We start from the raw sequence: 12,794 nt of genomic DNA on the forward strand, positions 1-12,794 counted from the left end.
AAACTCACCCCCGCCACCTTGGAAGAAAACTGTACAGGAACATCTGATTTACACAACTATATAGGCTGACTTCGGACTGTTCCATTGGTTTTTAGAGGTAAATGCTTGCGTCACATCGAAAAAAGTAAGGTTGCTAAAATTCCGAAACGGTGACAAAAAGAAATATAGGATTGGTGAACGTTAGGATTTTCTTGAAAACATTTATTCATCGTTATTATGGCAAAACTACACTTGTTACTTTGGTGACGAAGAAGTTGTGAAATTTTAACCCCCGATTTTGACGAAAACTATGGTCTCATCCACAATTGTCACACCTGTGTGTCTCACCTGTGCGGAACAATTGCCGCCAATGTCATTTGACCAATCAGAGGCTGAGGAAAAGAAAGAATGATTGAATGAATTTCTTCGTAACTGGAAGCCCAGCACAAAAACATCTCAATTGATGAGATTGACAGAGTGCATCTCGAAAGCTCCCCAAAGTAGGTAATTTTTGTTGTGTGTATCGTTTGAATGATATTCATCTCAACACTTTTCAGTGAAATATTTGATTCGGCCTCCAATCTTCAGAAACGTATATTTGATGTACATTCTTATTTACATACTGCAGAATTGTGGAGAAACATTGAGAATTACAGAGAAACCTATAGAATCGTGGACGGGGAAATTAGAGAGAATCTATCATGGAGAAACATGTAGAATCATGTAGAAACATGTAGAAACATGGGTATTAGTATACAGTGCAATTTTACTTGTAAACTAGTAAACTTGCATTGTATACTAATACGATTGCACTGTATTCCGTAAAATTGCACTGTATACTAGTAAAATTGCACTGTATACTAGTAAAATTGCACTGTATACTCTGGCACCCCTGCGAATCTAGAACGTTTCGTGTTTAACTCAGTTGATGAATGTTGTACAAAATTTGAATGTTCGACTAGTTTTCGCTGTTGTCTTGGAACAGAGTAACACGTACTCGTACTCCTTAATAGAATGTTTACCACCCCTATGTTAGATTTGTGGACTAGGAATCTGACTAGTTTCATTGGTCCAGATGACGTATTTTGGAATTTCCTCTCCATGGCAACAGCATAAATTATCGCTTTGCGACTTATTAGCCCAGACTTGGAGAAAAGAAAACTACAGGGAAGCGACGACGGAAAATCCTTCGTCAGTTCGACGCACGGTAGAGATAGCTAGGACGACATGGCAAAGAATGTGAGTATGGAAGTTTTAGATACAGAAGTGATGGGGAATTCGGAAGATGAAGGCGGAAATACCTTCAAACTACAGGCAAGAGTGGAGAAGAAACCGCAGGAACTCTTACCGCAGAGGGAGAGCAAGGAAAGCGCAGAGGCGTCGGCACAGACGGATGTACCGAGTGAAGGTGACGAGTTGGCGGAACTTTACGAGAGTAGGAAAGCAGCAGGTACGCCACAACTGTATCTAACGTTATATTTTCTGTAGAACATACAGTTGATTGTTGCACTTTTTTTATCAGACATGCTTGCTGTCGGCCACACAGCCGCACCAAAGTGAGTCTGCATGTTCACGGGTTTAAAATTTCGGCGTCACTCTGTCAGCCACCTATGGCAGAAATTCTTGAGCGCCACCGTGCATGACAATGTCGCCGAATTTCAAACTTGCGTATCGAGCATGTTTTCGAGTATGTTTTTCGCCTGAATATTTCCCTGTTACATTTCACGGACTCGGCGATCTCAGCGAAGATTGGCCGGTCTCTGCAAATCTACAAATCGAGCGGTGATCAATAGAATACCGGCCGCATTCCGGCAGAAAATATGCATTTGTGCTCGCAGATTTGTCCCGCGAGCTATTTTTTCTGTGACGCCGAGTCAATATTCTTTTTTTTTTATTCAGAGAAACATTAGTACAAATGAATGGACAAAGACAAAGTGAGAATCAGAACAGAGCTAGCAAACTACCAGTTAAAGTTGCTTTTAAAAGTTGTTTTAAATTTGTTTTTTTTTTTTATTAAAACGCAATATTTCGACCTTAGCTACTCGTAGCGAAGAAATTCTGATCTAAACCCGACAGTACAGGATAGAGGACACGTAGCAGGTACAGTAGCTAGAACCAGCCTACGATACAAAACAGACAACCGTTTTCGCTACTTGTTAATTACTAGTCCATGTATTTTTGCCTCCGGCTTTAAAATGGAAATGCACATGATGGTGTGGGTCGACCGTACGAAAGACCAAAGGTACAATGCGACAATACTTCATTGGGTCAGTTCTCTTCGTTCAAAACCCATTTCTCTTCGTTCAAAACCCATTTGTGAAATGAAATGAGTTTTGAACGAAGATAAATTAGTTTTGAACAAAGAGAAAAGGGAGTTTGAACTAAGAGAATCATCTCTTCTTATTCTATTTCTGTCTCAAAAACAGCTATGTATCTAAATATCGATCATTACCAAAAGTAATGATATAAGCAGGGTGCATCTAAATTCACTTTTTTAGCATTGCGACAATTCAAGTCACCAAGGTGACCAATTATTTCAGTCATTAATAGTGCACACCCATGCTACCCAACTAGCTATTCCATATTGGCCTCCGGTAAGCTTTTTCTAAAAGCTTTCTTTTTCCTCTAGTCATTTTGTTCCCTTTACTGACAGTGCCTCCACCTCCTGTGGTCCGACCGAAGGAACCCCGACCTCAGCCGGCCGATGCCCTGGCCTGCCGCCCGCCGGACCCGCTGTACGTCAGGCGGGTTGGGCAGAGGTTCTGGTCGACCAGACGGATCCTGGACTGGCAGAGACAGGCGCTGCGTGCAAGGGGGGACCCGGAAGCAGTCCTAAAGCCTGTCCAAGAATATGGCGAAGATTCTGCCCCGAGGAATTTAGAAATTGGAGAGGCGGGAGTTGAAGGATGTCTACCGGCAGAGCAAGATTTTGCTAAAGGGGCTGCACTTACAAGCAGCAATCACGCTCTTTGCAGAGGGAAAGGTGAAGCGACCAGTCAACTGGGCCGACCAGACTTCTCCACTCATATTAACACGGAATTCCAGACAAAGCATGGCAACAATAAACGCACGATACTCGGACCGAGAGAACATTACGACAACCACAAAGGACCCGCGGATCACGAAAAAGATAGAGAACACGCACAATACGAGAACGACGAAGAACATGCACATTACGAAGATAGAGAACAGGGGCATTATGAGAATGACGAAGAACACAAATATTACCAGTACGATAAAAATCACGCACGCAACGAGAACGACCAAGAACATCGACATTACGAAAATGACGGGGAACAAGGGCATTATGAGAACGACGAAGAACAGAAACATTACGAGAACGACGAAGAACACGCGCTTTACGAAAACGACGAGGACCATTCGAACTTATCTACTCACGTTTATGCCGATTTGGACCCCGACTTTCTGGCAGCACAAGATGCGATCAAAAATGCCACAGCTCAGCCATTCTATGAGATGGACATCACCCCTACCAATGATGAACAGGAGCAACCATTTTACAAGATGGACGTCACCGCTGCCGAAGAAACGGGGAAACAAGAACAGCCCTTTTACGAGATGAATGTCGCCTCAGCTGATGAGAACAGTGAACAAGTATTCTACAGGATGGACGCCGATCAACTGGCCCAGCCGACTCCGTCAGAGAACGCGTACGAAGATTTAGATGCCGATTTTCTGGCGGCACAAGACGTGGTGGACAGGAGGCACGGTGTAGGGGAACCGAGCAGGGGTGAGTAATCTGCTCCACGTTTGTGTGCTTAGACAATTCACATTGAACAGTAAAGGATGTAAAGGGTACGTTTCAACTGCCCAGTTGTTTTGTATAACGTTACCAGGTATACATGGGGATGTGGGATCGTGTGGCGTGTTCGGCTTAGAACCCAGGGGTCCTGCCATGTCACCGATCTTGTGTCCTTGGGAAAGGCACTTTACATGACTTCCCTCACTCCACCCAGGTGTAAAACGGGTACCTGACTTCGGTTGGAGAGGTAAAAGGCGGTGGAAGGAGAGAGATGGGCACTGCCTTCCAAGTACCGTGCCCTAGACAATTCCACTGCCCCTACGGCCTAAAAAAGGCTATGGGACCTTACATGGGATGTATATCAAAGAAAGTCTAGATGTGGTGGGGAATTCCTTCAATGATTGTGAAAGCCCATTTCCATCCCATACTAGACACATATTATTGTATTAGCTTTATAATTGTTAATTTTTATGTACCAGTAGATGCCAACATGCTTTATACCCTGTACAATTGTTGTGTGACATGTTATATTTGTATATGTTAAGTTTTCAAGCGTCAGTTGAAAGAAGCACACATCGATAATGGTTTTATGACAGGAGCTGGTTTGTTGCTCCACAGAAGCTGAGAGCGGTAACTCGAGGTGCAGTCAGAACTGCAGTAAGTTCTGCAGGTCTCGTCCTGGGCGCATGGTGGCGCTTTGTGTTGGCGTCATCATTGCTGGTATTGCTGCAACTATAGTCGCCGTAATTATCAACCAACACAAAGTACTGAGTGTCCACCCTGAGGAAAACATGGTGGTACGTTAGGTTATATTACTTTTCAGCAATATTTCGTTTGCACAGATTTAATTTTTAAATATCTCATGACTTTGTAAGCATACTTTGTTTACGTATTCAGTTATGCTGTTCTGGACACCCAATTACAGCCAACAAGTCGTATCTGCGGATTTATTTACTTCTAATGGCCCCAAAATGCTGTGTTTGGCGTTTGTTTACCTTGATAATATGGACGTGATGTGTCGCCGATGTTGGACTGTGCTCCCTATATCTCGATTTAATTTTAAGACCTGCCGATTATTTCTGGCTTCGGATGACCCTTGGATAGTCCGCCACCTGATAGGCCTAGTTAGAAAAGCAGTCGCTGTCTCTATATAACGCCAGAAGAGGAAATTGTGGAGGACCTACCTTGCTGTGGGTGTTTCAACGGTCACTGGAAGCAGCTGGGAGACATCTGATAGCGCCGTCCCACGGCTGAAATATCCGCGCGCGCGGCTGATAGGTCCGCGTGACGTCGAATTGGTCTGCGCGATGCGGCTGATTGGTCTGCGCGGGCGGCTGATTTCTCCGCCCCGCGTCGAAAGGGTCTGCGCGTCGCGGCTGATAGATCCTTCCCACCACCGAATGTGTCTGGCCATCCCGTGACGTAGGTTGTACCCCGTGGTATTATATGTACATGTACAAGTATTTTACATGTGGGGTTTCTTGTTTAAATTTGCAGTACCGTGGCATGATATTAGTATGACTTATGTGCTTATATGTCTGGTGTGTTTCTAGTTTTTTTTGTTTCTTTTATCACCAAACTAGACTGTAAGTGTAAACCAGACAACACGTCCAACGACCACAGCAGCGTCTACACTTCTGCCTGTGACGTCACAAGCTGCTTCTGAGACAACGACTGCCACAGGTGGATCAGTAGCCACAGTTATCTCCAAGCAGATGTTTCAGTGGCCGCTAGACAATATCAAATTGGCCAGGGAGTATCCATTACCCTTCAGTGGCAAATGGATACTGTCTGGCTAATGGATACCTCCTGGCCAATTTGATACTGCCTAATTTCTACCCAAACATCTGCTTGGAAATTATAGCCACAGCTTTCACAGCATTCAGGTCTGTTCCCCGGGACAATGTGCTGATAGTCTGATGCTGTAGTTTGGTACCTACAGCTGAACCTAAGACCATATGTTGATTTGATTATATGGATGACATCCTCTGGGAACCCCAAAATTGATGCGAGTGTGCGAATAAAAAAAAAGTTTGTAAAAAAAGTTGCCTTCATTATGATCTAGGTGGTCATGAAGGTTGAACGAATGACTAAACACACGGAGTAATATTTTATTGGCATGGTGAATAATAGACTCTTCATTTTCATTCCTTCACATTTTGTTTCACAAGTATCGTTTTCCAATAATTTTTTTCCAATTTAGGCCATGTTGATTTGATTATATGAATGAATGAATTTTCGGCCGTTTCAAAAAAAAAACGTTTTCAACCATACTGTAAATCGTACAAAACAGTTGAAAAATGAGCAAAAATATACCGTAAGTTACAAAAAAAAACATACCAATGTCGTAGAATGCCAAAATCAAACGAAAAAAGACGAAATTGTACGAAGAAATGAACTTGAAGACTAGATTATTCGCCAAACCATATTCTGTCCCATTTGTTCAACCCTCATGACCACGTAGATTTCATAATGAAAACAACTTTTTTTTTTGCAAAACTTTTTTTTATTCGCACGCGCGCATCAATTTTGGGGTTCCCGGAGGATGTCATCTATATAATCAAATCAACATGGCCTTACGGCATACATTTGCTCATTTTGCAGAAACCTTTTTTTTTTGTTAGAAACGGACGAAAATTCATGCCCGCGGATGTCATCCATATAATCAAATCAACATGGCCTAACCTATTATTACGAAAATAGTTCCATCTGGAAAGTAAAGCGTAGGTAAATGGTATAGACGCTCACCTTTCTTATGTTTCGGTGTCTTTCGGACATCTTCCTCGGAACTTCTGGCTTCTCGCCACTATGTAGCCGATGTAGGTGGCGCTTTTGCGGCGAGAAGACATACTCCAGTCAGACGCTCTGAGGAAGGTGTCTGATAGCAGCAGCAACTTAAACGTAAGCAGGTGACAGTCTATCCCTAATGTGTAAAAGAAACCCTGATACCCTAGTCTGAACCTATCGGTCATTATTTCTTGCAGATTGGTGGAGAGAGTGGACCCTCTACGTGAGAGCGTACCAGTACTTCCAGCAAAACAAGGACACCGCCGCGGGTTTGGAAGAACGTTATCCCGGCAATGAGGTTGTGATGGTCCTACTGGAAGACAGGTTCTTTTGGCCCATTGTGTGTCGGCATTGGGAAATTTACCGCGACCTGCCGAAAACCTTAGACACGGCTGTAGGCTACGGCATTGAGTACGGAATTTCACGTGAGTACAGGATGGCACACGGCCTGTCAGCATACAGCGAGTTCTTCTCTTCCATGTTGAACGCGTTGGAGGCACTGCGGAACAAGACGAAGGCACTGCCAAATAGGTATGGCGAGATGAGGTTGTCACTAAGCGGGCATGCATTGTTGGACACTGACGTTGAGGCCTTGGTAAACCTTTTCCCATACCTGGAAGGAACGACAGAGCTCTATCTCTTCAACTGCAGAATTTCTGCTGACGCCGCAACGCTATTGGCTGGACAGCTGCACCTGCTGCATACGCTGACTAAGTTACTTCTTAGCCACAATGAAATAGGAGATGAAGGAGTGGCAGCAATTGCAGACACCTTTCCTCACTTGAAAGAGCTCCAAGTTTTATACCTTGCAAAGACCTCAATAACAAACGCGGGAGGACGAGCCATTGCCAGAAGGCTGGTTCACCTACAGCAGCTACAAGAACTCCGGCTACAGGAAAATGAGCTAGCGCTCAGTGTCTCTGCGCTGGCAAGGGCGTTCGCCAATATGACACGCCTAGAGTACGTCAGGATGTGGCCCGTCACATGCAGTGCCGCGTCTCTCCACATGGCGACGCAACAAGTACGAGACGCTGTCCACACGCTGGCAGGGCAGTTGGTGGCATACCGCTGGGGCACTCAGCTGTATGACGGCTCTAGTAGCAAAGCTGTTGCACAGGGACTGGACACAGCATGGCGACAAGTTAAAGATAAACTAACAACAGGAGTAGCCATATCAAGCAGAAAGTTGAAGATAGAATTCAAACTGTTGGTCCCTGATGCTGGAGACCCTCCACCCAGAGGCTAATACACGCGTTGTCCTGATTCCCGAAAACGGACCGAAATTTGGCAACTTGGCGGTTGTTGTGATCGGTACCCTGACAATATGAACTATGCAAGCATTGAATATAGAGAAACCTTGGATCTAGGAATAAATTTTCTGCTTGGATTTTGGGTATGTTTTTTTGCCCTGGGTGTTTTTCTACCCTACATGTATTAAACCCCCTTTCCAAAACAAATACTACTCACCTGCATGGCAATGATAACGTTTTACGATCATCAGTTTGTCCACGGCCAGGCAGGAATGCCAGCATTACATCATTCGCAGACTGTTGGCCAAATGACTTTACTCGTAGCTTAGTTGTAAACAGTCATTATTTCGGTATGACTTCGGTAAGTTGGACTTTGTACCCTTCAGTAATGTCTTCTACAGGTCACAATATCAGAACACAGTCATAACACAAAGACGAGATGCCGTTACGGTACTAATCTCTGAGCCGAGTAAATGTTAAGATGGATCGTATCGTTTTTTAGTTACCCAACTTAGTCCTTGGTTTATATGCACGTGTAACATGCACCGATCTCAACAATACTTGAAACTGTTTGTTTAGCACACAGTAAAAGGGTGGAGTCGGGACTGAACGCAGAGATTTGTTTTCAATCACCCCTCAGTCTACGATAAAAAGGCTCTGATGACGTAAGCTCTGCGCATGCCAGTTTTACTATTTTTCAACCGAATCGTTCGGTTATGTTTGAACGAAAATGGTCCCGGTGTTGCCAGGTACACATTCGGACCGCCGCACGCCCCAGGGCCTGAGTTACAGCACCCTGCCTCATATCATTAACGCAGGCGGACAGTATCTGTACTGTAGGACATGGGAGGCCGGGCAGAACCCAAGGTAGGTATCAAATACAAACGTCACTAGTAGGCTGCATGAGCACTAGGTGGTGCCAGTTGTGTGGTAACTTGATCTATTGAAAATTTCACCAAAAACTCTAGCTATGGCCATCTAACGACGTTTGGTTATATACCCTGTTGGTTTCCAGATTATAATAGTAAAATTCTGTGGAATCAACATTTTGTGCGGCCTCGCCAGTCTCGATTGGAAAATTTTAATACTGTAGATCGCTGACCTCCATAATTCTTAGGTCTTGGAATTCCGGAAATACCGCGGTGTCATGAGATTTGTTTGTCGTCCCCCATTTCCCTTTTGACACCTTACCTAATGAAAAGAACTACTGGTATCTTGATCAAAAGAGTTGTTGCACTGCTATTCATGACTTATTACAACAAGTAATATATGCGATTTTACAAACGTGAGAGTACTGTGGCCATGTGGGTCAGGGTCACCGTGAGGAGGGTCAAAGGTCAGAGCATTCGGAGACCTGATTACACACATCTGAGCAAAGACAGACATCTCATCAGCCTACATGTTTGCATAACTTAAACGTTCACATTCTGTCATGTACATGTTCTAAGGAAAGGTTTTATCAGCAGACTTGAGATTTTCAGTATCACGTATGTGTACTTCCAGCTGCAGTCCGCTTTCATAGCCTCCACCAGGCTTCGAAAGCGGCTGGAAAGAGTAGAAATTGGCCCAATCAGACATAACATGCGAGGGGAGTTGAACCGCTAAGTAGTACATTTGCCGCGTACTTGGAGGTACGGTATCCACTGCTTGACATGTGTATCATGTAAAGGAAAATATCTTTTCTAGGGCTCTACTGTTTGTTTCACATGGGCTAGGCAGCCACTGTGGAGTTCTTGGTCCCATACTGGCCCAGCTTCTCAACAGTCACGGGTTCTTAGTCTTCTCACATGACCACGGTAAGTTTTCTGTACATTCTACATTTTTCCCTAAAAGTCTTGTCAACACTGAATTGTCTTGCCGAAAACGACACGGTGATACTTCGAACAGTATCATATTTTTCTAACTTCCACTGATGTGTATCCAGTCGGCCATGGTCAGAGTGAAGGGAAGAGGGTGTATGTGGAAGACTTTCGTCCCCTCGCCAGGGACCTCCTTCAGCATGTGGATATGATGGTAGACAAGTATCCGGGCGTCCCTGTCTTCCTGTTCGGGCATTCAATGGTGAGATAGATGTTGACAGATCGACACAGCTAAAGGTACCTGTCCTTGGTGCTGAACACACCATTCCCACATCTGTTCCTGGTGGTCCATATGGTCTTTCGCATTGACAAAAGGTGTTTGCAACCGTTTCCAGAGTTTTTTTCGTTCTCCTGCCATTTAACGAATGCTAGTCTGGTGCCTATCTATTTTGACTCTCATATGTACTTAATTGCTAATTCCGGGTGTCTGCCAGAACATTTACTGTTACACCGTAACGACATACGATAAGATTTGTTCTGGCTCCAGAAGGAAATGTGTGTTAATGATAACTTTTGATTATTATTGCATATATTTAGTGATACGGTACGGGCACTTTAGACCACTCAACTATGGTATTCTCTTTCTCTGCCGCAGGGGGGCGCTGTGGCGTTTACAGCGTCCTGCCAACGTCCCGGCTTCTTCCGCGGTATGGTGTTGACCGCGCCCTGTATTGAAAACAGCTACACCAAAGCAGATATTCTACGTGTATGTAGTTACCAGTGACAGCATACTAATCGTACTGTACTTCTTGTGATTTCTGGTTTTCATACTTAAGCAATAGAAAAATCTGTTTGAAAATTCGCCATGTTCGGAAACCGAAAAATAGTGCAAAAGGTATCAAATTTGGCAAAGTATGAATTAAACTTGGTCTTGATAAGTCATATACAATGTAATATCATTAACTATTCCTTCCTCGCAAAAGTGGACCTTGATGTGGACGGTGGCATACATATTGCCCAATATGAGTATAGGACCGAGTCATACAGCCGGGCTTACAAAGGACATTGGGAAGGTAGGGCAGCATTGATGCATAATGTACCTTGGATAGCAATGTTAACTTAAAAAACATGATGAAAATACACGTTGCCTTAAAGTGTCATTGTGTTTCTAATGCCACACATCATGATGAAGTATAAATGTCTAGTGTTAGCTGTAGTGTACCTTTTTTTTAAAAAACGCTGAGGACATCATATTTGTCATGGACATTTCCAGGCCAAGAAATATGCAGAGGACCCGTTGGTGTTTCAAGAAGACTATAGGCTGTACTCATCATGCCTGTTTCTGCACGGTATGGATATACTCCGTCATGGCTCATGCAAGATATACATATATAGAAAAACACATCAAAATGATCACATTAGAATATTGTCCATTTCAAGTCTTGACACATGAACTTCTATACTTAAATGTACCATTTATTTCTCGACACTTCATCAGTAGCCCTGAGGCTCCCTGAAGCTGTACTTACTTCTATAGGACTTTGTTTTGCCCCTGCTGTGTTGTAGCTGTACGGACTTGCGAAGGTCTGCTCCCCTCGGTCGACTGTCCCTTCCTTGTGATGCACGGGGAAGACGATGGGCACTGTGACATCTCGGGATCATGGAAATTATATCAACAGGCCAGGGGCACGGACAAGGAACTCAAGGTACGATCTCTACCCGTCCATCTTTTCTATTAATTTCCAACATTTATTACAAGACATGGTGGGGGCATATTCAATGACTCGGGTTTTTTTCAACTTATTTTCGTGCCGCCACCAACGCAGACAACGACCCCGCGCGCCGATTTCTAGGACACGGCATGGCACAGACGTTAGATTGAGAACTCATTGAATATAGTGCGCCCACGCACCCGAATATTAGAACTGCGACAGACGCCAGCCGCCGGTGTTATGTAGCACTATTCTACGATTTATTGTGTATTATGAGTATTGTCAATTATACATAATATCGCTGATTGTTTTTCTCATTTTCTGTGCAGACGTACCCCAACTGTCGCCATGTCCTGTTACTGGAGACGCCTGAAGACGTGGAAAAGATCAAACAAGACATACTGGACTGGTACCTGGCCAGAGTAGATCCTGATAAAAGCGTGACATAAGAAACATTTACTAAGCTCGCCACAATGACATGTGAACCACGGTATGATGTCCTATATAATTCAGGTAAACGGCACAAATAATGTACCTTATATAAGAAGGTAAAAAATAAGAGTACATTCCCTCATTACTACATGTATTCCAAGTTTCACGTCATTTGACCTAAAAATGAACGTATGACGCACATGGTGGTATTTGTGCGTCTTCAGATGTGGCAAGAATAAATATTCAACAGGAACTATAGTATTTTAGGGCTTGACTACTTTGCATCTTATGCATATTCGATCATCAAGTATGGCTACGATCACGTTTTCGACACGTGGTGCTGCTAGATAGACAATTCTATTCTCCACAATGTACTAATTATGTGGAATATCACAACTGTAGCTTATGTTTGGATGACAAGTTATTTTGACTCCCAGTTTGCCGTTAACTCGACAATCCTCCATGTTGATAGAAATTTAAGGCGTTTCATCTACACCTTTTCCCCTCCTTTGACCGAGTAAATTTTATGTTGTCTTAGACTACAGCTGATCTATGTGGAGTTTCCTTTGTAGAACTTTAACGGATATAATCACATATGGCACATTGAAAACACGGTATTTCATCTACATCTTTATCGGTGATACTCATTGGTTTCCTCGTAGATTAAAGATTTGGCATACCATTTCTCTCTGCCCTCTGAAAACAAATTTGGGTTGTATTTTGGACAAAATGTAACGAGCCACACAAACATGATGATTAGGACCTGTAATTAGTCTGGCTAGTTCTGACAGTCTCCAACCATATGTCCTTACTGAATATTTGTACCTTTAACTAGGCTAACTTAGATTCAGACTCATTTCCTCTATACCTACAACTACTAGTATATCATTTCCTCCTTGTACGTCAGCGAAAGCTGTTAGTAATGAATTTCTAAATATACACACTGTATTGTAACAGAGACTAGCTCAATGAAACGCATTCAAAATAACAATGCAATGAGATAGAGTTCTGACAATTCAAATATTTTTTATTTATCATCCTTAAACACCGTGACACATACACGTGTCATTTG

At 43.4% G+C, this 12,794-nt stretch overlaps 2 protein-coding genes across 2 annotated transcripts; both read left to right on the plus strand.

Moving 5' to 3' along the window:
- Positions 1 to 1,206: 1,206 nt before the first annotated feature.
- LOC109473345 lies at positions 1,207 to 7,775 on the plus strand. The gene is made up of 5 exons (XM_019773210.1): positions 1,207 to 1,429; positions 2,633 to 2,871; positions 3,133 to 3,734; positions 4,371 to 4,543; positions 6,727 to 7,775. The coding sequence occupies exons 1-5, from the start codon at positions 1,207 to 1,209 to the stop codon at positions 7,773 to 7,775; spliced, it is 2,286 nt and encodes a 761-aa protein (XP_019628769.1).
- Positions 7,776 to 8,509: 734 nt separating this feature from the next.
- Positions 8,510 to 12,190, plus strand: LOC109473346 (monoglyceride lipase-like). The gene is made up of 8 exons (XM_019773212.1): positions 8,510 to 8,646; positions 9,466 to 9,575; positions 9,704 to 9,840; positions 10,234 to 10,344; positions 10,562 to 10,651; positions 10,852 to 10,927; positions 11,145 to 11,284; positions 11,620 to 12,190. The coding sequence occupies exons 1-8, from the start codon at positions 8,510 to 8,512 to the stop codon at positions 11,737 to 11,739; spliced, it is 921 nt and encodes a 306-aa protein (XP_019628771.1). The 3' UTR covers positions 11,740 to 12,190.
- The last annotated feature ends 604 nt before the right edge of the window (positions 12,191 to 12,794 follow it).

This window comes from Branchiostoma belcheri, unplaced genomic scaffold (genome assembly GCF_001625305.1).
Source record: "Branchiostoma belcheri isolate BF01 breed outbred unplaced genomic scaffold, Haploidv18h27 scaffold3, whole genome shotgun sequence".
NCBI classification, from domain to species: domain Eukaryota; kingdom Metazoa; phylum Chordata; class Leptocardii; order Amphioxiformes; family Branchiostomatidae; genus Branchiostoma; species Branchiostoma belcheri.